The 25,651-nt window shown below is 36.1% G+C and overlaps 6 protein-coding genes across 9 annotated transcripts in view; 2 read left to right on the top strand and 4 right to left on the bottom strand.

Moving 5' to 3' along the window:
• Nucleotides 1-252: 252 nt before the first annotated feature.
• On the bottom strand, nt 253-1,052 carry LOC101736911 (28S ribosomal protein S33, mitochondrial). 2 transcript variants are annotated; one of them, NM_001309617.1, is given in 2 exon segments: nt 253-858; nt 1,010-1,044. In NM_001309617.1, a coding segment is annotated over 1 exon segment (357 nt). In that variant the 5' UTR covers nt 846-858; nt 1,010-1,044; the 3' UTR covers nt 253-488.
• A 1,199-nt stretch (nt 1,053-2,251) lies between these two features.
• LOC101737423 (N-sulphoglucosamine sulphohydrolase) lies at nt 2,252-11,599 on the bottom strand. 2 transcript variants are annotated; one of them, XR_009975305.1, is made up of 11 exons: nt 11,457-11,599; nt 10,046-10,175; nt 9,550-9,686; nt 7,534-7,690; nt 6,884-7,058; nt 6,505-6,568; nt 5,358-5,666; nt 4,388-4,560; nt 3,453-3,582; nt 2,731-2,975; nt 2,252-2,454 (listed from the first exon to the last, which is right to left on the bottom strand). XR_009975305.1 is itself a non-coding variant. In XM_004921957.5 (10 exons), exons 1-10 carry the CDS (start codon nt 11,551-11,553, stop codon nt 2,803-2,805), a joined length of 1,545 nt encoding a protein of 514 aa, XP_004922014.2. In that variant the 5' UTR covers nt 11,554-11,599; the 3' UTR covers nt 2,252-2,802. The 2 variants fall into 2 exon arrangements, 1 of the variants encoding a protein (XP_004922014.2); XM_004921957.5 differs by having other exon boundaries at nt 2,252-2,975.
• Nucleotides 11,600-11,718: 119 nt separating this feature from the next.
• Nucleotides 11,719-12,506, top strand: LOC101737280 (phosphomannomutase 1). The gene has a single exon (XM_062673247.1). The coding sequence runs from the start codon at nt 11,719-11,721 to the stop codon at nt 12,469-12,471; it is 753 nt and encodes a 250-aa protein (XP_062529231.1). The 3' UTR covers nt 12,472-12,506.
• Nucleotides 12,507-14,403: 1,897 nt separating this feature from the next.
• LOC101737137 (enoyl-CoA hydratase domain-containing protein 2, mitochondrial) lies at nt 14,404-17,158 on the bottom strand. The gene is made up of 3 exons (XM_004921955.5): nt 15,477-17,158; nt 15,043-15,378; nt 14,404-14,831 (listed from the first exon to the last, which is right to left on the bottom strand). Exons 1-3 carry the CDS (start codon nt 15,766-15,768, stop codon nt 14,566-14,568), a joined length of 894 nt encoding a protein of 297 aa, XP_004922012.1. The 5' UTR covers nt 15,769-17,158; the 3' UTR covers nt 14,404-14,565.
• Nucleotides 17,159-18,845: 1,687 nt separating this feature from the next.
• LOC100101159 (Prpk-binding protein) lies at nt 18,846-25,617 on the top strand (the record flags this gene model as incomplete). Its single annotated transcript, NM_001099615.1, is given in 2 exon segments — nt 18,846-19,649; nt 25,188-25,617. A coding segment is annotated over 1 exon segment (534 nt). The 3' UTR covers nt 19,443-19,649; nt 25,188-25,617.
• Nucleotides 20,222-25,651, bottom strand: part of rptor (regulatory-associated protein of TOR) — a 31,004-nt gene continuing 25,574 nt past the window's right edge. For both annotated transcript variants that reach the window (XM_038016625.2, XM_038016626.2), the window contains exon 27: nt 20,222-23,833. The gene's annotated coding sequence lies outside the window, so the exon portion shown is untranslated. The remainder of the gene's footprint in view (nt 23,834-25,651) is intronic.

Here is a 25,651-nt window from a genome sequence, read left to right as displayed (position 1 = left end):
CATGCAATTTTTTGCCATAACTAAGATGTAATTTTTCAAATCTTCTTTTATATAACACAAAGTCAATTTCATGAAAGGTGGATGTTGAAGTACACATCAAACAATAAATGTATATTTCTTTAAATAAAGAATATAAGCAGTTCTGGGAGTTCATCACTTTAATCTATCACAACACTCTAAACCTACATACATTAAGAACCTGTTTCATTCATCTGAATCATTGTTGAGATTATTGATGGTTTATTTTAATTAACTGCCTTACTTTCAAGCATCCCACTTTATAGTTAAGATATGAATAACGTTCTTGAGATTAAATTTGAAAATACGCCTCTACATTTAATATGGTGTGCATTAAATATAAGGTAAGGCAAGGTAACAATAATAACGTATTTTATTAACATAAGGTGTAGGTAATGAGTTGTTATTAAACTGTTACTAAATAGTGATTTTTATTTTACATATTAATTATACTAAACATACTACGCCACTTATTCTTTTGCTTCCGCCTTCTTATCAAGCAACCGCCTCCAAACCTTGACTTTACCTCGGAGTTCTCGCAATCTCTTCATCTCCTCCTTGAAGTCTTGATGCTCATCACGGAATAGACCATAATCTCTTAAATTCATCATCAGTTTATGCGTCTCCATGTGTCTAGGATAATAGTGTATAATTTCCTCATTTGTGTGCAGAGGTCGAGCAGAGAAGATTTTGACAACCTTCATGGACTTGGAGTTGGTAGGTAGGGCAACTTCGCCAAAGATCCTATTGGACAGGCGCTTCATTCGTCGCGCGTACGTTGTCGACGTATTAATTAGTTGAGCATATTTTGTATAATTTGTGGCCATTGTTTACCTTCAACTAAAACAAAAAATTTAGGTTATAAAAAAATATCATGTCCAACACAAAATTTTATAGTTTATATGGTTTACCGAAATATAAATTTAAAGGTTTTAATTTGGTATTTAAAATTAAAACTGTATGATTTAGCTTTTAAAATGTAAATCCCTACCTAATAGTCTATCTATGATTTGACATTCATTATTGACAGACGGCCAATGAATAATTTTGTTAATAATGGTGTAATGTGACGGGCAAAGAGATCGAGCCCATAAGATAATATTTATTATGAGAGTGAAATGAGATTGAAAATTCATTTATGATTATTATTCAGCTATTGAAAGAATATATTCCTAGTGATTCATTTGTAAAACTAATAGTTCTCCTTGATATTTCAATCAATGATACAGTCAACTTTTAATAAACGGCATTCCATAAAATTATTATTTTAAGCACCGTTATTATACATTAAAACCCGAAAAACACCAAGAAGATGAATTAAAAACAGTTTTTAAGAATCCCTGCAAGATAGTGGGAAACGCAGGAAACACGCACTTGAAATTTACTGGAGAAAAACGCTTGGGATATGGTCAACTGAATATCGCACCAACGAGTACATTATTGAGGAATTGAAAATAGTGAAGCATCTCTCCGGCACGGTGCTGTCTCAATATCATGGCATTTTTTGAACATGTATCGCGGAGTTGATACCTTTCCGTGGAGCGCACGGTCGTGCAGGGCCGGATAGTGTGTCAGACTGCGCGGCAGGTCTCCCGTATGGTGGATTGACCAGGTCAAGGCTCAACTTAGCGACGTAGCAACGCAAAAAAAGAACATTTTTGTTTCGCGAATTCATGACTTGTAACGTAAAAGCTACTCTCACCATCTTTTTACAATACGTTTAAAAAAATGAATCGTGTTATCGGACAAAATATAAAATTAGTTGTGTTATTAAGCCGCTAATCAAATATTCAGTACTAAAGTACTTTTTAAAGAAGATTGATTTTCAGAATCGGAATATGGTAGCTTATATCAGTCAGATCCTCAAGCCAAAATATTAGGGTCAATAAGGTCGGACGAGTTAGAGTAAAAGTCCTTTTTCGGTCAGTACCAAAATTCTTGTCCACATTAACATAGAACCAAGTATTGGTGTTCTGGCTACATTGGCAGAAATGTGCCCGGAAAATGTTGTAAAATAATCAGCGTATCGGCTGTTTGTTTTTATTTTTTCAATAGAGTAGATTTTTTTTTTTTTATTGCCTTTATATACAGACGAGCATACGGCCCACCTGATGGTGAATGGTTACCGTCGCCCATGGACTTCAGCAATGCCAATGGCAGAGCCAAGCCGCTGCCTACCAAGATACCGTAATTTACGTACTTACGAAATTGTATCCAAAGAAAAAAACGAAACTAATAGAACCAATTTTTTTAATTCTTAATAACAACAAATAAAAAATTGATAACAATAAATCTCAACTTACTTTTATTTGTGAAGCTATGAAAATTTTACAGTTGTTCTTAAAAGTAGCAATAAAGTTAAACGTTATTGTAAAAAATATATTTCTTTGATTTATATTTAATTTTGTTCTTTAATATTAAAAACATTTAAAATATCTGAGTCGTCTATTATCAAAGGTGGCAATCTGTGCATTTGGACAAAACATTTTTATTGATATGTCAATACAGATTTATTTGAATATAATCGTCTCCTTCAAAGAATACGGTTCAAAACCTGCATTAAATAAAGGTTAATAGTTAACCTGTTATTTATCTAAGATGTCGTTCCGAAGAGTTTTGTGACTGCCAATGGAATACAAAGTCAATAATTCGTTTTTCTGATTTACCAATCATTGTCCAAAAGTCAGATTGCCGCCTTTGATAATAGTCGACTCATCTATCTACAGTTTCACATGAACCTAACGGTATTTAAATTCCTCAATAGATATTTCAATGCAATGAAAGCTATAGTGTATGATAGTTTAGGAGTCCGTTGTCTAGACTGCGGCACACGGCGTTGTCAGAGTCGCGTTCCATGACGGCGTCGGGCGAACACAGCCACGGGTCGCGGGTGGAGCGCTGCCATCGCGACAATCGTTCTCGGAGATTCGACTCCACCTCCTCCAGGGATGGTTTACCTTGATCATCAAAGAAGGTTAAGGTCAGAAAATAAAACTGCTAACAATCTTCATATCACATCGTTGGTGATTTGTAAGAGATCATCGCCGTCGCGTATCATCTTGAGAGATAAGTCTTTTGTCTTTTTATAAGTGAATTACTGTAGCATTGGTATTTAATCAAACATGCCAAAAAATTACTGTTATCGAATTTTGGCCGATGAATAAAGTCGATTAAATATGATATTGTTGAATTAATACTGTTCACATCTGAGACGTCACCACACTATCACTATTTACTCTGGTTTGTTTATACTTTCTTTTCACCTGTGTTGTCTTGAGCGGCCTGTGCTTAAACTAGTCCAATACACTTCTAGGATGGATTTATTTACGACTCTTGGAGGTTAAACAGAGCCCATAGACATCGCCATGTCACTACCTTGTAACGCGAGATCAAAGTATCCATTTTATTCTATAGATATTGGATATTAAGGTTACCATGTAAGTTATTGGTTTCTGCCGGATCCTTACGAAGGTCGTAGAGCTCCCACTGCGGCCGGTAGTAATATTGCTTCAGCGTCTTGTACCAAGGTAGAGGCTGCTTGCTGCGCGTTCTGTTTAATAGGTCCTATGAATTACAGATTATAAAATTAATGACTTGTTAGATTTCGTGTGCTTTCCTTTATATTGACTGATAAAGTGAAAACAAGAAACGTTTCAGAGATAGTTTGAGAATATTCAAATAAATAAAAACAAAAGTGAGTGGCCCTTTATCCAAAAGATCACAGACTCCACAAAAAAGGCATTTTTAATCTCATTACTTTAGTTTTTCGGAAGTCTTACTAACGTTCCGTCAGTATTTACTGTAAATTAGTCTCCATGTTTTTAAGAGAATGGATAATGATGTTTGTTTCAAATTTTATATTGAATCATGACGACTAGATTAAGTTTGTCTATGATTATTAAAATATTAGGAGGCCATGTTTGAGCTGTGGTTTATTTTCATGTAATTCAATTGTTTTATCAAATTTTACTTACTTTTTACTGGTGGTAGGACCTCTTGTGAGTCGGCACGGGTAGGTACCACCACCCCGCCTGTTTCTGCCGTAAAGCAGTAATACGTTTCGGTTTGAAGGGTGGGGCAGCCGTTGTAATTACTGAGACCTTAGAACTCATATCTCAAGGTGGGTGGCGCATTTTCGTTGTAAATGTCTATGAGCTCCAGTAACCACTTAACACCAGATGGGCTGTAGAGCGTTTACGAGCTCACACAAGTAATATCCTGTCTAGTTCTCACACGAAGCAATCAAGCGTCCGGTCTGAAGGATGGGATAGTTGTTGTATTAGAACAGAGAAATTGAGGTTAGATCTCAAAATAGGGGGCATTTTACATTAAATAAAAATTAAATATTTTCAATATGCACTAATATAACCTGAAATGTGGGCGAGACGTATAGATCTTGGTCGATCGGGAACGGCATCCCGTAGTTGAGGTTGTGCAGCAGCTTGTAGCGGCGCGTGCGCACGGCGCGCATCGGGTAGTACATCGTGATCTCGTGGTGCGTCTGGGAGGCGAACACCGCGTCCGAGTCCGAGGGCGGCGGCTCTGCAACCCACAACGGAGCACCCCTTGTAGCAACCACTGGACCCTGGGCTGGTGGCGGACTGGTGCCCAGGGTAGCAATAACATTTCATTGTGCTATCGATATTTATTTTTAAAAGTGTGAGTTTGCGTTAATCTTGCCCAAAACCATTTTTATTTCTCAGAGTATATCTACATAATATGCCGATGTATGTATTACATACATAATATGTACTTATGCGTGTATGTTCCCTATAGACGCCGCAACGGCTGAACCGATTTCGCTAAAATTTTCACGAAATCTTCAAATTAACCTAGCATATGATCCTGGGAAGTTTGGAAGCGAACTTTAAGCAATATTTCCAGTACCAATTGTGAACCTTTTTTTTCTGATGTTTACTCAATTTATGTACTATATGTGTAAACTAGCGACCCGCCCTCGCTTCGCTTCGGAAACTGTAATTTATTATTGATTTCTCCATTATTTAATGGATGTTATTATACATATAAACCTTTCTCTTCAATCACTCTATCTATTAAAAAAACGCATCAAAATCCGTTGCGTAGTTTCAAAGATTTAAGCATACATAGGGACAGACAGACATAGGGACAGAGAAAGCGATTTTGTTTTTTACTATGTAGTGATAATGAGGTGGTATTTTTCACGGTGCCCAGGGTGGCCCTTAAGGTAATTCCGGCCCTGAGTGTCGCTATAAACATCTTTGACGCATTAAGCAGCAAACAGATTATATCTCTGTGGCTGACTCGAAGACATTCCGATTACACCATACTATAGCATATTAAGGTAATATTGGTCTGACCTTTCTCCAGTATAGGTAAGAGACTCTTTGGTGTATCTCCATCCCAAATGTCATTTGTCATTTCTTTCTCAATTCCAAACCAGTCTAGCACGGTTGGCATTATGTCCAGTAAGCTGACCATGGCGCCTGAAGCCTCATTTTTTCTGGCTGAAGATGAAGGTGAGCGAATGATGAGGGGCTCCCGTAATCCCGGATCGTAAAAATTAGTTCTCCCCGATGGAAATGGTATGCCGTTGTCTGAAGTGTAGATGACTAACGTATCGTCAGCGTGCCCTGCGCTTTCCAGTTCTTTCAGAATAAGGGCGACCCCTGAAAGAAGTTTGTGAAAATGTAATGAGAACAATATTAAGTAGTATTTACCCAAGTTGAGGAAACTAAAGGAAGGTTTTAAATTTTATTATTGCATTACTCTTGAAGCACCAGACCTACTGTTCACTTATATATTGATAGCTTCAGCCCCCAGTCAGTCGATACATATTCTAAAGTGGGTTGGTTGTTTCTCAGTAAACCACCAACCTATTTTAGAATATGTACTGGAACTGGTCCCAGAAGCGGCAGCATACCGCCCCGGTGGAGCAAACTGGCGTCTGGCCAGGAGCGTCCACGCTACGAAGTTCACCTTTCATTTGCTGTAACCCCGGCCTCCATACGGGGTCTCCCGCTTTACCCCATGAGCCCTTTCGGCGACCGCCATCTTGAGACACGTATCATGTACGAAAAAGATTTTATATGTAATGTATAATATTTGTGATGTGACGATAACTAAGTTTCGCCGATTTTAATTAATATTACAACTATTTTAGTTCGCTGTGATGAATACGAAACTTTTAACTGTGTACATATGATCTCTTTTTTTTAATGCTTAATTGGGTAGACGATCTCACAGCTCACATGGTGTTAAGTGGTTACTGGAGCCTATAGACATCTACAACGTAATTGCGTCACCCACCTTGAGATATAAGTCCTAAGGTATAGTCATCAGTATAGATACAACGGCTGCCCCACCCTTCAAACCGAAACGCATTACTGATTCACGGCAGAAATAGTTAGGGTGGTGGTACCTACTCGTGCGGACTCACAAGAGGTCCTACCACCAGTAAATCATCTAATTAAAGCTCGTAGATACAGTAATATACAGTCGGTTCACCTTGGTCGAGTCGCGACATCGTTGTGTACTGGGCGGCAATGTCCCTCCTGGCCGCCTCAGTGTCCTGCAAGTTGCGATGATGCTTATAAAACCTGCGTTACGTGCCTCCAATGAACGATAATACGAGCCATTGATACCCTGCAGCAGTTGAAGTACTAATATTTATATTTCTAGTGCAAAGCATCTATTTTGCAATATAGGCAATTCAGTAAATATTCAAGATCAGGTGGAATGTGAGCTTTCCCGTACAACTAAACCAAACAAGGGTTTTTTTTATTTCCCTTGTAGGCAGACAAGCAGACTGCCCACCTGATGATGAGAGGTTACCGTCGCCCATGGACTTCAGCAATGCTAGGGGCAGAGCCAAGCCGTTGCCTACCTGTATGAAGTAAGGTAGTTGAATCTCGTCCCACTGATAGTACCACGGCTGCCAGTCTGGAATGGTGCCCATTCCTTCTTCGCCGGAGCCGAACCTCTCGCAGAAGGGCCCGTACTGCGGGTCGCTGTGTCCGCAGCGGTGCGGGTCATGGAAGGCCACGTACAAGAAGAAGGGCCTAAGAAATCGGATCAACATCGACCGTCAACATTACAAAAGACGGTATGACTGAAACAGTTTACTAAACATCCGGTATTATTGAAAAAGATTCTGCATCTGCATTAATGAAACAAATTGATCCCAAAGCTAATTAAAAGCTGTTAAACGAATTTCTGTCCGAAATTCAGGATGCTGACGTGTTTGCCGATAGTTGGGGAATACTTTTTTCCAAAATAATGTTATTATTAGCATAATAATAGTACTTAATAATTTTAATAATGTTTTTTGTACTAACGAGTTACGCGTTTTGGTGCAAACTGTAAGCCTGACTTTGTATTGAATAGAATAAATAAATAAATAAATAACTCTTCCAAAAGCATTCAGTTAGAGGTTTAAAATTTGACGCCAAAGTTTAATACTTTAATATTATACATTTATTGGGTTTTGCGACTGCATACAAATACATGTTTTAGGCCTGACTAAGGTTTGCTTACTTGTTTTCCTTGTTTGCACTCGCGATGAACTCCCGGGCGAGCAGCTTCATGTGGGTGATGTTGCGACCGACCTGATTAATGTGGTTGTTCTCCTCCGTCTGCTCATAATCAAACTGATACACGCTCGAAGGCCCGACGTGCTTTTTACCAATTATACCTGTTCATAATGAGTAAAACGCAGTTAAATTCACACTACACGTGAGGATGCGTTAGTGCCAGTAACCGTGACTGTTGGTAAGCAACGGGCTACTGAGCTCGCGGATCATAGCTCCCTGGTGAATGTGACCACTTCTTTGAGATCAGGCCCACCGGGAACGGGCTCGCAGTGTGCTTAGTGCGAGTTTATTAACTTCTCTACCGCGTTAAAGTTAACTCAAATTTATATGGCGTTAGAACAGCGCCCCTAGCGGCAAACGTGATGGAGTTGTTTCAACTACATCAAATGTGGGTTAACTTTTACGTGATCGAGAAGTTAAAAAACTCGCACTTTTTTTTTATTCCTACCTATGCTGATAGCCTTGAGAGGCTAGGTATATCAGCTTCACCCTAACGTGAGCTCACGGGGCTCAAACCGGAGTGTTGCCAACACTGGCCCTAGCAAGAGCAATGCTTCCCAGAATCTACCGCCGGATCGGAAAAGTGACCCACTGAGAAGATACGGCGAGAAACTCAGTGGGCTCTTCGGCGAGGACGGTGACCGGTGCTTGTGGTGCCTAAAAGCACCGTTAATGGATCGGGAGGATCTGTAATGAAGTGTTTTAGGCGACGTCGACTGTTTAGCACGACGTTTTAGTTTAGGTCTACAGGACCGGGTATGTAATTTCCAGCGGCCACGACAAGAGGGTTCTCATGTCGTGCCGCCTTCTCAAAGTGGCGCAATGATGCCGACTATAGATACTTACTTACTGAGTTAAGTTCCAGGTCATCATGGAACTCGCACTAAGCACACTAGAAGGACACCGCGCAAGGGCGTTACTTTCACGACGACGGTTTGTTCAACATCAAATTCCTCTCTAAAAGCCCGATAGAATAAGCAGGAAGGTAATCAGGGGACCGCATTGTTAGTATTGCAGGCGGCCGATAAAACGCGGGGTGGCCTGTTGGAAACATTTTTAAGATGAAAGACCCCATTACATTCATACAAGGATGGTCTGATACAAACCAGAAAGTATGTGATTGTTTTGTGGATGGAAAGGAATATAAATTTTTAGGTTTTTACAAATTGTAAATGCATAAAACAGTTAGCCCTAACAGTATCCTGAAGGCATCGTTATGACTGTCAGAACTTGAACCATTGTACCATGGTTCACTTGCGGATTAACAAAAGAATAATACCCTTGTAAATAAAAATAAAGTAGAAATTGTAAGTAATGCTTAGAAATAATATTATAATTAAAGTTGAGAAGGCCTACTTGTTCGTTTATTTTATTTTGTTTTTTTTTTCATTCTAGGATTATTATTATCCAATAAATAAATAAATTATTATTATTAAAACACAAAAAATGTTTTACATGTCCGTGTTAACAGAAATAAAAAAAAGAATGGAGACTTGAAATCTTTACAGCGAAGTCTATGTATATAACACGGCCTATAGAAACTATGTAGTGACATAATCGAGCAGTTACAATACGAACATACCCGATCCTGTAGACCGAATGGTAAACAGTCGACGTTGCCGAAAACACGTCATTACGGATCCTCCCGATCCATTAACGGTGCTTTTAGGTACCACAAGCACTGGTCGCCGTCCTTGTCGAACCCGTCGCTTGCGACGAAGGGCTCGACGAGCGAATTAACCCATAGACACAGCCCACTGAGTTTCTCGTCGGATCTTCTAAGTGGGTCGCGTTTCCGATCCGGTGGTAGATTCTACGAAGCACTGCTCTTGCTAGGGTCAGTGTTAGCATAACTCCGGTTTGAGCCCCGTAAGCTGACCTACTAGTTAAGGTTACGCTGAAATATCCTCTCAGGGCTATCAGCTTAGGTAGGAAAAAAAACAAAAAGAAATATTCGCACCCGTCATAATTCCGTTCTGGCGCAGTAAGTTCGGCAGACTGGTCACGTTGTCGAAGGAGTTGAAGTGGTGGACGCCGTGGTGCAGCCCGTACATTCCATTCTGGTGACTCGGCGACCCAGTTAGGAGTGCTGCCCGACTGTTAATCCGTCGAGAAAAAAAAACTCCATTAAACAACTTTTGTTTGTTTTTTATATCCTGCAGAAAGTTTTTATAAATAAATAGCGGTGTTTATCCATGCAGGTTTACTGGTGGTAGAACCTCTTGTGAGTCCGCACGAGTAGGTACCACCACTCTGCCTATTTCAGCCGTGAAGCAGTAATGCGTTTCGGTTTGAAGGGTGTGTATATTGACTGTAATCACATTCTATTAGATCGGTCTGCTTCAGTCTGTGTATTGCTGTTACACGCTACATAAATTGCTGTATATTTATTTGTGCTTCTTGGACACCAAATATTAACACTTTAGAAGGAGCTTCGTTTCTCGCGTGTATCTTACCTTGGGGAGCAACTGCTCACTGATGTGAATGCATTGTTGAACAACAGGCCGTTTCGCGCTAATTCATCTATATTCGGCGTTTGACATATTTTGTTGCGATACGCGCCTATCTCAAAACCGCCATCGTCCGCTATAAATTAAACAGAAAAAACATTGAGCATAGAAAACATAGCTTGTCGTTGTCATCGATTTTATATTACTCATAGCTACTGCTACTAGTACTAATACATCATAAATTATTATAAACGGCACCCTTATTTTAGGAAGTCATCGTGGCTTAAAGGTTAAGATTGCCGGTGCATTCGTGTCGAGCGATACGACAGTACCGGTGTTCGAACCCCGCAGGCGGGTACCAATTTTTCTGATGAAATACGTAGGTATTCGACAAATGCTCACATATGACATCGACGGTAATGGAATAACATCATATAATAAGAATCAAACCCACAAAAACTATAATTTACGTTATTACTGATGGTAGGACGTCTTCCGAGCCTGCACGGGTGGGCACCACTACCCTGCATATTTATGCCACGAAACAGTCATGCGTTTCGTTTTGAAAGGTGAGAGAGCCGTTCTAACTCGATATGGCGGCGGCATTGATGCGATGTGTGGAGTTTGGTGACCACTTAACATCGGGTGGGCCATGAGTTCGTCCATCCCTCGAGGTTAAAACTCCACAAACAACCCTCCCAAAAAAGAGGTTAATACTTTTCGTAACTCTGGTGTCACCCTGGCTAATGTACTGTTGAGCTTCGGATCTCCCTCTGACAACATCATTAACCTCTAACTAAACATCTGTGGTTCAGAAGATAACTGAATTTTGCTTGTAGTCATTGTTTGAAATAAGTTGAACGAACATGATAAGGTCTATCTCGTTTTGACGCGTTTAACTGAATGAGCGACCTAGCGGTACTTCTGTTGTCAGGGCTGTCATCGAACAGTTGAAATAATTAGTAAATTAGTTTTTTGTAAGAATGTTTTTAACATTTTAAAGTGAACTAAATTATATGAATTATATATTATATGAACTATATAACCATGTTTCGGCTTGAAAAACCCATTGTAGGGCACCCTGTATAGTAATTGAGTGTATTATAAACACTACGCTGGTAACAATGGTATCGGAAGAAGACTTTGCCAAACTAAAAAAAATACAAGTTGCATTCACATCACATTAAAAACGTTTATAAGGAAGTATAATTTTAATGTGCATAGATTTAATTCAGATGCGTGAAACTTTTAATGAAAAATCCAAAGATTAATATTATGTGACTATGTGTATTATCTATGTTACAAACTACGTGGTTGAAGCTTTCAAATATTCGCTTGACCCAAAACCAATCAATAAATAACACGAACTCTGAACTAAAAAGCTTACGTTGGAATGTAAGATATTAAACTGACTCACCTAATAGTAAAAGAACATTGCGGACCTTATCAGATAATACAGTTTCAGTAATGAAAAAATAAAAGATAAGGGCAAGTTTGATGCCGGTAACTCGCATTATTAAAGTTTATCAGTTCTCTGTACTGAAGTTTGGTGTTTACTGTTACGGTTTGACGTGTCTGAGTGAAGTGTTGGCACTTGATGTTCTCTGGTGGTGTCCTACTTATCGACCGGTCCAAAATTGCCACCAAAATTCAAACTAGTTTCACCTTTTGAGACAATTATGACTAGTCAAAAGAAAGTTTTGTATTTGTTCGATGTTGACGGAACGTTGACAAAACCGCGCCAAAAAATTACAGAAGAATTCAGGAGGTTCATTCTTGACGAGGTAAAATCAAAAGTGGATGTAGGATTGGTCAGTGGTTCAGATTATATGAAGATTTCCGAACAAATGGGCGGAGAGGACGTCGTGTCCAATTTCAACTACGTATTCAGTGAAAATGGACTGGTGCATCATAAGAACGGAAAAAAATTAAGTTCAGAGAGCATAGTTAACCATTTGGGTGAACAAAAACTGCAAGAGGTAATAAACTTCGCCATGGGTTACATGTCCAACATCAAATTACCAGTCAAGAGAGGTAATTTCATTGAATTCCGATCAAGTATGCTTAATATTTGCCCTGTTGGAAGATCATGTAATCAAATAGAGCGAGATCAGTTTTCTGAGTATGATTCAAAACACAAAGTTAGGCACCAATTTGTTGAAGCACTTCAAAGCAAGTTCAAAGACTCGGGTTTAAAGTTTGCTCTAGGAGGTCAAATCAGTATTGATGTGTTCCCAATTGGATGGGACAAGACATACTGCTTAAATCACATAGCTAGTGAGAATTTTGCTGAAATTCACTTCTTTGGAGACAAAACAGACCCTGGTGGGAATGATCATGAAATTTACAATGACTCTAGGACTGTGGGACACAGAGTCTCATCTCCAAGTGACACTGAAATGCAAGTAAAAAAATGTCTTAATGTGGAATAGTGTTATTTTATATACAAATATAATATTATTTTAAATTTTATTTTGTATATAAGTTTCCTCCAGTTTATTTCTACTCAGGGACTTAGCAATTGGATCTAAAAGGAAAAGATAGGTAAAAGAAAATTAACTTATTTGTAGCAATCCAATATATACATTCTGCAAGAAGAAATTACAGATTAATCATCTTTATTGACACAAATGATTAATTTGCCCAGTGTGCATAAAATGAGTAAAGCTATGAAATGATTGAAATTTTAGGCAGATACCAATCAATGTCCATAATTAATGATGTACGATACACTTTGAACCCATGTAGTTAAGTGTCTTGTATATTTTAGCGATGATGACATTATTTGTTTCTATTTGACAACTATATCACAATACAAAAAGTCCACTGTTGTGTCTCGAGATGGGTGGCAACTAATAGCGTTCAAGGGTTATATTTACTGCTTGATACTAGGTTGTGCCATGAACTTTACCCATCTAAATGAAAGAAGTATATATAAATATATTTTGATGTTAACCTACTTCAGTGTAGTAAAATAAGGGACTATTCACCTATTAAATTGAAATTGTCTTGTTATTGACTTTTAGAAGATTAATTAAATAATAATATGCCCGTTATACATACTATTACGGCTGTGTTTGTTTTATCTGCTTTATTGTTTAATTTATATAAAAAACAAATATATCACTAGTTATAACAACAACAATCAAATATGTATAGATCTTAAATCTTTGATTGTAATTGTTTTAATGTATTTATTTGAACATTTTCGAGTGAAGAGGAAATAAGATAAAGATTTTTTCTATAAAATTTATTATTTGGAAAAATATATAGGTATTTTTATTGCATAATGAATAAAATACTTTATTATATATACACAGAACAACGTACAACATGGAAATATTATTGTATTTTGTTTTTCAATATTAATTTTAATTACACAACCATTGTTGTTTTAATTAGAATTCAAATACCTGTAGAATATGAAGTAGAAGTATCTACTTAATATTCTTGATTTGATATGTAGTAACATTGTAATAATATGGAATGTCAAATATTTCCAAAAATGTCAATATAAAATTGTCAAATATCACAAAATATAAAATTTATGAAGAAGCAATTTATGTTTATTAATTAACATTAATTAACCAACAAATTCTAGTAAAATTTTATGTACAATGTAAATAAATAAATCACTTTGAGACAATGTAGTTATCACTATTAGGTTAAAATTCTAGGTAGATCTAACACATTGATAGATTTGTGAATGCTATAATATGAAAATACAGTCAAAACCGTTTACTGCGACATCGTTTAATACAACATGCCGGTTATAATAACCTAGAACAAAGGTCCCGGCTGAATGCCATATGACCGCCTTATTAAAAATATTGCTTTCTACGACATTGGTAATAACGACATACCTCATATAACGACCACATTTAACTAATATTTCGGAGAATTAGATCTGTTAGAACGACCGGCTAAGCTGTATTGTAAACAATTTGAATAGGTATCCACATTTGTCTTCAATGGCTTTTAAAATCAAGAAAGAAAACAATAGGATTTAGTTCAGTGTAGGGTCTTTTCTGATTCTTAGAAACAAAACACGTGCATGCGGTAGTCAAAGCGCGCTTCTTCATATCTCTTCAGTTAGTTTGTTACTTATCTATACACAAGACGCACCAAAACTTTGTGGAGTTATTCGTGAAACTTTCAAAATTTCGCAATGAAAAAGAAAACAAATTAATATTGAAGAAAAATCGCGTATTATGTAAATATATTTTTCCAATAATTCCCTATCGATTTGTTTGTACTTGCACGATACACATTAAACATCACCGGTTGTTACGACTATCGGTTTTTACGACTGAATATGAGCAGTCCCTTCGATGTCGTTATAACAGATTTTGACTGTAGTTTCATTTAAAATTAACAAAGTTATATTTATAAACATTTAGTAACAAATTATATATTTTTAAGTTATAAAAAAATAAAAACAATTTAAAATTGTATCAATAGTCAACATGTAAACAAATTGAAGAGTTTGAATAAGTATTGATAAATTTCTTTTAAAAAAATGTTAGCTAATGTCCCTCATAAACAGGTTTTCTTTTTTCCATAAATGAAATCATGCCTTCCTGTCTGTCTTTAGTTGGAATATTTATTTCGTAGCATTTCTGTTCTATCTCATAACCATCCTTGATACTCAGCTGTATGCCTTCACTGATAGCTTGTTTTGCACAACGGAGGGCTATGGGGGCATTCGGGATGATTTCTCGTGCAATGCTCAAGGCCTTCTCAAAGGCTGCTTTGTTTGCAGTGTCTTGTGCGACCACATGATTCACTATGCCTGAATGTAGAAAACACAACCTGATCATTTGTTTTTAAAATGTATGGTTTATTGTAGATAACATGAATAGCTATTTCAACATCTTAGTTGTGCCCTCGGTGTTGTTGATGTTAATAAGAAACAGTGATTACTAACCATCAGGAGAGCTATGTTACTTCAAAGGCTATGAATTTTTTTTCTAAATAGTTTAGTTAAATAATCAGATACATACCTAATGCTTTAGCTTCCTTTCCACTAACAATTCTTGATGTAAATATCAACTCTTTAGCAATTGGTAGCTGAATAGTTCTTGGTAGTCTCTGGGTACCTCCAGCACCGGGAATAAGACCTCTACCAGTCTCGACAAGACCTAGTTTAGCAGTATCTGCTGCTATCCTGATGTCACATGCCAAGGCTAATTCCAACCCTCCACCAACAGCCACTCCTTCCACAGCAGCTATGGTTGGCATGGGCAAGTCTTCGATTTCAATAAAAGTTTCTCTAAGCCCTCGAACGAATTTGGCTACCTCTTCATCGGACATTTTTAAGCGTTCTTTTAGGTTAGCTCCTGAGTTTTGATAAACAAAAATTGGTTCATTAGTAATAAAACACAGTTTTAGACTCTTAGGGCACAGATTGAACAGAGAATATGTGTAAGATCCTCACCAGCGCAGAAAATTCCCGGAACCATACTATGAAAGATAACAACAGACAGTTTGGTATCTTCTCGAATGATCTGGTTGACCTCGCGCATCGCATCTATGAGGGTAAATCCGAGTGCGTTCCTGTCTTTAGGGCTGTTGAGACCGCATAATGCGATACCCTTATCTACCCCAGTAAGTTTCTCAAATACAACAGGATTCACATTTTCGTTCAGTTGTTGTATCTTTGTGGCTAGATTTCGGGTATTTACAACTCTAACAATGAAGGATCTCAATTTTAATTTACTTAATAACATTTTCGCAATATACTAATGGTATTTATAATTACAGTAATCACAGTTAGCAATAACCTGTACTTTAATTAGCAAAATTATCTTATCAACTTAAGTTCACTTGTTATCAAATTGAAAATAAACATCACAGATTATTACAGTACGGTAGTACCTAGTTACAATTTATGCTGAATCTGTACAATGTACAATGCTGCATTATTACAACTCAAAAATTTCAAAAAATGTTCTAAGACTTTGGCGGGAATGCGCGGCCTGAAGTTTTATGAATTGTTTTACTTTATTAATTTAGAACTTCTCCAGGTTTAAACCTGTAATATGGTGGTTTATTCACCGTTTAGCATCTGTGCAAGTGCACAAATGTGGGGAAATGAACCAGTCACTCGACAAGGCTTCCTAGTTCTTCAAAAACGTTAACCAACCGAGGAGCAGGATTTATTTCATCCTATCTCATGTCGTTTGATATAATTTAATCATAATTAAATACAGTAAACTAAAAAAGGCCGCACGGTTCGATATCTTCGCCTTTTCTGTTGGAAAAGAGAATCCCTATCACTGATAACGAGTACATAGGTACCGTACAATGGGGTAAATAGGGACAAAATCGACCTTCAGATTGAATTTTAAAATAGTTCCAATTAAATAGTCACTGCTCAACCAAAGAAATAAGTTGAGTCTTGAACGTACCTAGGGGATAAAAACCGTTACATTATTTTAATTATTAATTTTAAAGAAATAATCGGTAAAATAATGGCCGTCCCAATTTACCCAGCGTCCGGGGTAAATTGACACGGTTAAGGGTTAAATTGGGATATTTGTAAGGGTTGTCAACTCGCAGTACTGCGATAAATAGGTAGGTGCCATATAATTATTTATATGGACCGAAATGATGAATACAATCCATAATTTAAGCACAATACACAACATAGTGTAAATTAAACTGGTTTCTATTCCGAAGCGATGTGACGTGAATGATAATCAACAATACAATGATCAAAAAAAGTATGTGCATGTTATATTTTAGAAAATTATTATTTAATTTCCTTAAAAATCACAACTCTGAAACAAAATCATAAAATAGAATAAAAAATAGAAAACAAAAGGACTGGAAATGCAACAATACAATTTTATTTAATCAACATTTTCAAAATAATCTTTGAGCAAGAGTAAGATATCAGGTGAATAAGATAAAAAAACAGCTTTATCTGATTACTGCCAATAATAACAAAAATAAAAGAAATTCTTTCTAAGCGAAATAACTAAACTCAATTAATTCACTCACTCATAATTGGATATCTCGGATTTTTAATTAATGTTACATTTAAAATCTGAGGCCTGTTTTTATTTGTGTGTGTTCGTTGTGAATGTTAACAAAATCATGATTCGACGCGTGAATAGATTCTGAAATAACAAAAGTTTTGATTCGTTTGAATTCTTTTAACTTTTAATTTTTTTTATTGCTATAAAAAACATACGACTGGGCAGATATTACAAGGTAAATGTCGCGAAAAAAAGTAATTATATATATACTTTTCTTTTACCTATAATACTTACATAAACTAACTGATAAACACATTAACCTTCTTTACATCACGCAATTAAGTGATAGTATAGGCTAAAAAATCTATTATAAGATATCAGTGACAACTCTAACAAGCCATCCCTATTTTGTCTTTTGGCGCTCCAATTTTGTGTTTTCTCGTCCCTAATTTTTCCAGTCTCGTTCCAAATTACCCTACATACGTCCCAATTTTCCCCAAAAAGAAAGGAAAAAATATACATTTTTTATTTTGTCGAAATATTGTATTTAAAATATGAATATTGCAACTTACCGTTTGTTGTGGTATTTCCAGATGTATTAAAAACTTATTTATACTGTGATCTTATTGAAAAAACAACGATAATATAACTTTTTTTAAAAGTTCTTTAAGCTGTTTTAAAACGCACTTTTCAACCACTATTTTAAATTTAATTTGACGAATTTTTGGGACCAACTTAATTCATGTTTAGTACTTCCATAGTTAACTTGGTTTTTCTTCTATACATTGATAAATATTACCTTAAAGAAAATTAGGTAGATTCCGTGCTACAAGTACTTTGAGAATCTTCCGCAGGTTTGTCCCAATTTACCCCAGAATCCCAATTTACCCCATGTCATGGTACCTTACGGAGGTGAATGAAACAAAAAATATTTTTTAAGGGATTTTAGAACCTGGTCTTTTAAGTCATGTCTTATTTTAATTTATATTCTTAATTTTATGAAAAATTATAATATGGAAGGAAATGAAATGAAATGAAGATGATTAATTTGGATAATAATCAACTGGGATGAAATTATATGAAATGAGATGAGATGATGTGAGATGAAATATATAATCTTAGTAAAATGGTGGTAATTCACTGAGATTATTTCAGTGGACTTTTTGGAAAATCCCGAGAAGTTACGTCCAGCGGCTTTGTTTTATTTTCTCACATTTGTGCACTTTCACAGATATTAAACAGTTAATAAACCACTGTTATTACACATTTAAACCTGAATAAGCACTACATAGACGAAATAAAACCACACAACTTCACTTCTTGCGTTCCCGCCAAAAGAACAAAAAGTATATTTTTTTAGGGATTTTATGACCTGGTAACTAAGACTTTGAAGTCATGCCTTATTTTAATTAAATTCATACTTTTATAAGAAAAATGATATTATGGAGTGTGAAAGCGTGTAGAAGTTGTGTGATTTGTTTTATTGTCTCTATTTAGTGTTTCTTGAGGTTTAAATTTAACGTTGATTTGTTAACTATTTAATATCTGTGAAAGTGCACAAATGTGGGAAAATGAAATAAAGCCATTGGACGTAACTTCTCGGGATTGTCCAAAAAGTCCACTGAAAAAATCTCAGTAAATGGCCACCATATTACTGAGATTATATTTCAACTCATATTATCTCATCTCATCACATTCCATTTCATTTCCATATTATCATTTTTCATAAAAATAAGAATATAAATTAAAATAAGACATAACCTAAAAGTCTTAGTTACCAGGTCATAAAATCCCTTAAAAATAAATAAATAAACAAACTGAAGATCACTTCATTAGAAATTAGAAGTGTTTGTGCTAAATTTTTTTAAACAATAGACAACTATAAAATGAAACTTGAACATTTCACTTGCGTTTTAGATCCTGAAACAAAAACAACATTAAAAATATACCTTTACAAAAATGTGCAAAACATCGAGGAAATTAGGAATCACATTACAAACGGCGAGTGGAACTGTGCAATTATTAAGCCTAGCTTGATCTTAGATCCATTTCAAGTGGCTGTGGCGGCGAACAGAGCAGTTGTCGCAGCGAAATTTAGTACAATGGTTACGCGAACTGTGTTCGGAGAAATTTTGTACAATTTATCGCTTACCAAAAATATAACACAAAGTTTAAGCAAGTTTGGAATAGAAAAAAGCCATGATTTACTCGTATGCTTCTTAGTTACAAATGAAATAGATTGCAGACCTGAAATACTTCCCGAAATAAAAGGTGAACAGTGTTCTATTACAGAACTATGCAATTTTACAAATCTGAAAGATGTAAAATCTGTCTACAAACTAAATAACCTCAAAAGTGACGAAGGATTATTAGATATAATTGTAAGCAGAATGACAACAAAAAATTTTGTTTCTTATTAAAATTAAGTCATGCAGTTTTTACTACCTACACCCCAATTTCCTTTTTCCCCTACCTATGCTGATAGCCTTGAGAGGCTATTTCAGCTTCACCCTAACGTTAGTAGGTGAGCTCGCGGGGCTCAACCGGAGAGTTGCTAACACTGACCCTAGCAAGAGCAGTGCTTCGCTGAATCTACCACCGGATCGGAAACGCGACCCACTGAGAAGATCCGGCGAGAAACTCAGTGGGCTCCTACACCCCAAAGTTACACACACATTATATGTAATTCAGAACTAATGAAATGCCTTTACCCAGGCTGTACTAGTCAATTTGCAGATTTGGATGTATATATAATTATTAATAGACATCCAGCACTCTCCAGTCATGTTATTTACCATGATAAACAGTATTCTATGTATTAATCCATTATATAGTCTCTGTGTGCAATTTCATCCAAATCTGTTCAGTTATTTTTGTGTAACCCAATTACATATTTAAAACTCATATTTATAACAGGAGATTCTCATGCCTCTAATAAAACTAAATCTGGATACTCTTTGATGATCCTTAAGACAAGCTAAGCTGAATAGCCTAAGCTATAGGGCAATAAATAAATACATAAAAATGTCCACTGAAATATTCAGTGAAACCAAAAACAATATAATAATACTAAGAGGTAGCATATTCTCCTTCTAGTTTCAAGGATCTTTAGGTGACGTCTATGAACTCTGTAACCCCATAACACCATACCAGACCTTGTGCCTTAACTATAAAAATATAACTAAATAAAACGATAGAATTTATGTATTGTGTTTTATTGTAACAACAACAATCATGTTAAATGTACATTCAATTACAAATTACGTAAAAGCGAATAAATCTATTATATCCATAGACAAACTGTAGTTTGATACAAATTGTATCTGACAACAAATAACCAACGAATTCCCCATGATCATTACATTTTGATCTATTCCTTACATACTAGTTTACATTTTGTATGGCCACAAATTTCATTAGGTGATGAATTCTCATTTATCTATCGTTTAAAATAAATTTATTTTTTGCATTTGCATTTTGTTCTGAATCCGTCACTAAAAACTAATTACAGTTAAATGCATGTTATATTAACAACTTAATTTCCTATACATCAATTTGAACAAAATGTTTCAATTATTCCACAACAAACTATTATTACGTACATAAAAAATCTATACAAAATAATAAAAATGGCATCTATTTTAAAATGAAGGTGTTTAGGAACTTTCTGTTTAAAAAGCTGACTGGAAAATTATTTGCATATAATTGATTGACACATAAAACAAGTTTTGTACAGTTAAAAATAGAAATTACATATTTGTAAATTATATATGCAAGACTCCACAGCTAAGGCTTTAATATTATAACGCCAAGCTAAAGCAGACAGCGGCATGCAGAGGATATTCGCTATAAATATTTAACTTTATGAATAGTATGGAATATTTCTACTTTTTATAAGATCCTTTTGACACTATTCGGTGCGTTATTAGGGCACACTGCACACCACTGAGAGCCCGAATTTGTCTTACATTATATTAATTACAACTGTAGCACCTCTTGAACACAATTAGACGTGCTACTCCGGTACACTGCAAATACATCGTTAACATTTTGTTAACAAAAAAAATTATATACAAAATCAACACAAGCTAAAGTTAACTCTTTATTTAATAACTATGTACTTTTGTTCAAATAGGACAGTACCTCCGTTAATCTGTACACGTGACGTCACGCTAGTTTATCAACAATACCGAGTGCCCATTCTCGAATTTACCAACTGCGAAAAATGATGCCCGACTCATTCACTAAAAACACAACAACGATGTTAAACTATTACTTAAAATTATATTATTACAGCACTGCAGCATTGTTCCCGCGAATATACGGCGTACGTTGCAAAAGATGTGGCCAATAATGTTCTTGTTGTTATGTGCACTTTTTCTAATAAAATTATGGCTATATATTGATTGAAAACTTGTTTGTTCGTCTTTTATGAGTTCGAGGGCGGGTTTTGACGAACCCTCTACGCACATTGTACGTCCATGTTTTGACAGCGGGCGCTGGTCACCCCGCAAGTGACGAGCGGTTCTTGCCGCAGACGTTAACGTGAATTTTTCGTTTAAAGACCATTTATTACTCGAAAAATCATTACGGCCACATCTATTAACAAAATAAACCTTTTACATATTATTATATACTAAATAAATAAATTGAATTAATCGTTATAATAATTTATCAAATAATTAAATTATTCAAGAGACACAATTACAATATATATCTTAAAGCGTTACATTTTTGTGAATAATAATTACATTTCATAAATCAGAAAAAAAATGTATTTGGCTAACCATTTACACTTTTGAATTGCTTAAAATAATTCGTATGTTTTTCTTACACGTATAAGAAGAGAACATTACATTTCAATTTTGCATTTCATTAAACTACTTTGCATATTATTTTAAAATATTATAACGATAATATTTAATGCCAAATGAATTAGTTAAAGGATCGTGAGTGTCTTCGCAAGTAATTTCAGATACGTGTTACGTTTTAAAATGTATGTGAATAAAAGTTATAAAACTCTAAGACAAAACGATTTTAATAATTTCCCAATAAATATGGAAAAAATCACTCAAACGGGCAAATATATGTAATAATAATGTAAGTTGTTGCTGTCCAGAGGCCGCACTAGCAGTGTGCTCACCGCCTACAGGCCATAAAAAACTATATAAAAAAGCCAAAGTAAACGCCGTGTTCATTCATAAACTAAGCATAAAATAGGTTATAAGATCATTTTAGCCCGCAATGTAAGACACCCCCCTCCCCGCGGCACTACATCACGTTACTACCCACTCTGCCTCTCTACGCGTCCGGGGATATAGTGAGTTTCAAATAAGAATGTGCACGTCAATGCCCTTGATCTGTCAAAGTTCGATAAAAAGAGTATGGATAGCAAAAGAAAAAAATATCTTTTTTTTATTATTTGAAATTTTTGCCCTGTTTATGAAGACTATGTATTAATATTATGTATCTTTTAATGAATCATACACAACTATATAATTTTCTTGAAATGTTGAGTACTGGTCGAGGTAAATTAAACATGAATTTCGATTATATAAAAAAAAAATCCAACTACTTAAAAATCAAGGCTGCAACACTGTCGGACCCTATAATTTATGAATAGGCGACGATGATGACGATTACTCAAGCAGTGGGATTAGTGGAATCGGCAAACTCGAAGATTTGGATTATAAATAATTATTAAAAAATTCCTACCTTTTTTATTGACTTTACCTATATTTTTCGATTTGACAGCTATGACGTCACAATATGGCGCAGGTCTATGCACATTTTTATTTGAAACGCATTATAGTTATAGTTCAGTACAATTGAATAAATAATTACATTTCAGAGTCGTCAGATTCCTGCGAGCACACTGCCGGTGTTCGACCCAGCAAAATCAATTTAACTTGTGATCTAAAGTCGAACTTCCAAACTACGTCAAACAAAATGTCTTTTGTCGCAAGTATCTCGTTTCACTCAGTCTGTTTCTACAAGCAGCTGTTAATATGTATATACGCAATTTGCTAAGGCTTCACGTGACGCGAACGGCCGGGTCGATCGTATAGTATCTGTTGAAACGAGATCTTCAAATAAATATTGACAGTTGTCAACAGACGGTCAATTGACAGCCTGACAGTTTACACGCCCGATCTCCGATCAGCTTACTGTACCGATCGACTTATCTCCTGACGGATATAATGAAGAGCGAATTATCAATTTGTTTCAAACGGCCTTAGGTCGAGCCATTAAAGCTCTTACAGCACAAAGAGACGGTGACCGCAGACACAAGCGACATTATGACGATTATTACTTAATGCAATACAAGTTTCTTGTAAGTTATACGAAATATTGCTTTAAATAAATAGAACTAGACCAATCGGCATCAATCTGTTATAATCTGACAAACATTTATTATCTGTAATTTACAAATCATAGACATCGTAATGCTTTAAGCGCTCTATAAATAATTATCTGTGACTGTCTCTATGTTCATTGACCGCTTAGAGTTCTTAACTTATCAAATTTATTTCACAGATTTTACATTGTCTTACTGCATTATATTTTAGATTTCCAAGGTCTTCACAGTTAAATTTCATGTTTACTGTTAGCTGTCAGTCGTCCACGCTCTAGACTAAGCTATCCGAAGTCTCCGGCTGTGTACGGAGCCGCTAGAGATATACAGTATATATTTCCGAACGTGTGTAAGCGACGGCCATACGAAGCCAGCAATGTACAGTGCAGTGGAATATTTACAAGAGCTGCGCGGGTCGGCGGCCGGCTGCTCGCCTTCGTTCAAGCTTCTAATTACCTGGATGTTTACAGGGAGATCGACATGTTGTAAGGCTGTTGGTTTTTTTAATCATAGATACATTAAAGACTTATTGGCGCGGAACGTGAAGAAGGAAATATTTTTGTTCACTTTTTCTTGTCTTTCTTCAGGTTTCAATGCGCATGAACAGTGAGTGATTTAACATATCGACGCTTGAAAGGCAAACGTGACTAAGCGACAATGCGTGAACTTTACACTAGACTAATTTAAAGTTGAAATACCTGAAAAAAATTATATTTTAACGAATCTAGCTGTAGTAGAATCTAGCTAGTAGCTGTAGGATTGAAATGATTTTAATAGACCTAGAAATATATTTTTTTTGCGCATCGAATATGGTAATTGCCTATCATTTATGTACAAAGCAGTTATTGTCGCTTAGTCACGTTTACGTTTCAAGCGTCGATGTGTATATATGCACAAGCGTGGGAAAATAATATAAAATACCGGAACATAGGTCTTTCCAAAAAGTTCATTGAGATTTAAGTAAATTCCCAAAATTTTATCGGACATTGTCCACTTTTCCTTTAACCTCATTCCGTTCCGATTCAATTGGCTTCATTTCATTCTCTAAAATGAATTTTCATACAGAAGAGTTTAATGAGCAAATTTGGCTAAAGGACCAGATTCCAGGGCATTGAATAATAATAATAATAATAATAAATGTGTTCTGTGCAAAGTAGTGTACTCGTATTTTTTTTTGAAGGACTTTTTGGCGGGAACGCAAGGAGTGAGTGAAGTTTTGTGATTTGTTTTATTTTGCCTATTTAGTTTTTCTTCAGGTTTGAATATGTACTGGACGTAACTTCTCGGGATCCTTCAAAAAGTCCACTGAAAAAATCTCAGTAAATGACTACCATTTTACTCAGATTATATTTCATCCAATATCATCTCATTTAATTTCATCTCAGTTGATTAATGCCTCAAATTAATCATCTTCATTTCATTTCACTCCATATATAAATTAAAATAAGACATGACTTAAAGGTTTTAGTTACCAGGTCTAAAATTCCCTTAAAAAAAATCGTATTTTCTTGGCCGGGCTTCTTCTTAACACTGACAACCATACAGCGGATGAGCCCGGCCCGTTTCACCAGTTTACTTAGAGCTTTTTTTTTTTTTTTTTTTTTTTTTTTTTTTTTTTTTTTTTTTTTTTTTTTTTTTTTTTTTTTTTTCCTACCTAAGCTGATAGCCCTAGCGGCTATTTCAGCGTAGCCTTAACTTTAGTAGGTGAGCTCACGGGGCTCAAACCTGACGATGTTGCTAACACGAACCCTAGCAAGAGTCGTGCTTCGCAGAATCTACCACCGGATCGGAAACGCGACCCACTGAGAAGATCCGGCGAGAAACTCAGTGGGCTGTGTCTGAGAGTTAATTTACTCGTCGAGCCCTTCGTCGCAAGCGACGGGTTCGACGAGAACGGTGACCGGTGCTTGAAGTACCTAAAAGCACCGTTAGTGGATCAGGAGGATCCGAGATGACGTGTTTAGGGCGACGTCGACTGCTTTCCATTCTGTCCGCAGGATCGGGAATGTAGTTACCGGCGGCCACGATGAGAGGGTTCTCGTGTCGTGCCGCTTTATCGAAGTGGCGCATGGACGCCGACTGCAGATACTTACTGATGGACTCTAAGTCCAGGTCGTCATGGAGGTCGACGTTCCTGACGAACCACGGGGCTCCGACGGCTATCCTGCAAAAACGGGATTGAATAATTTGAAAGGATTTTAAGTGTATGCGGGCCGCGTGAGCGAACACTACACTTGCATAGGTCATGAACTTAGAGCTACGATGTTACCCATA

This window comes from Bombyx mori, chromosome 17, assembly GCF_030269925.1.
Source record: "Bombyx mori chromosome 17, ASM3026992v2".
Lineage (NCBI taxonomy): Eukaryota > Metazoa > Arthropoda > Insecta > Lepidoptera > Bombycidae > Bombyx > Bombyx mori.
The sequence above is the reverse complement of the archived record's forward strand: the minus strand, read 5'-3'. Positions and strand labels throughout refer to the sequence as shown.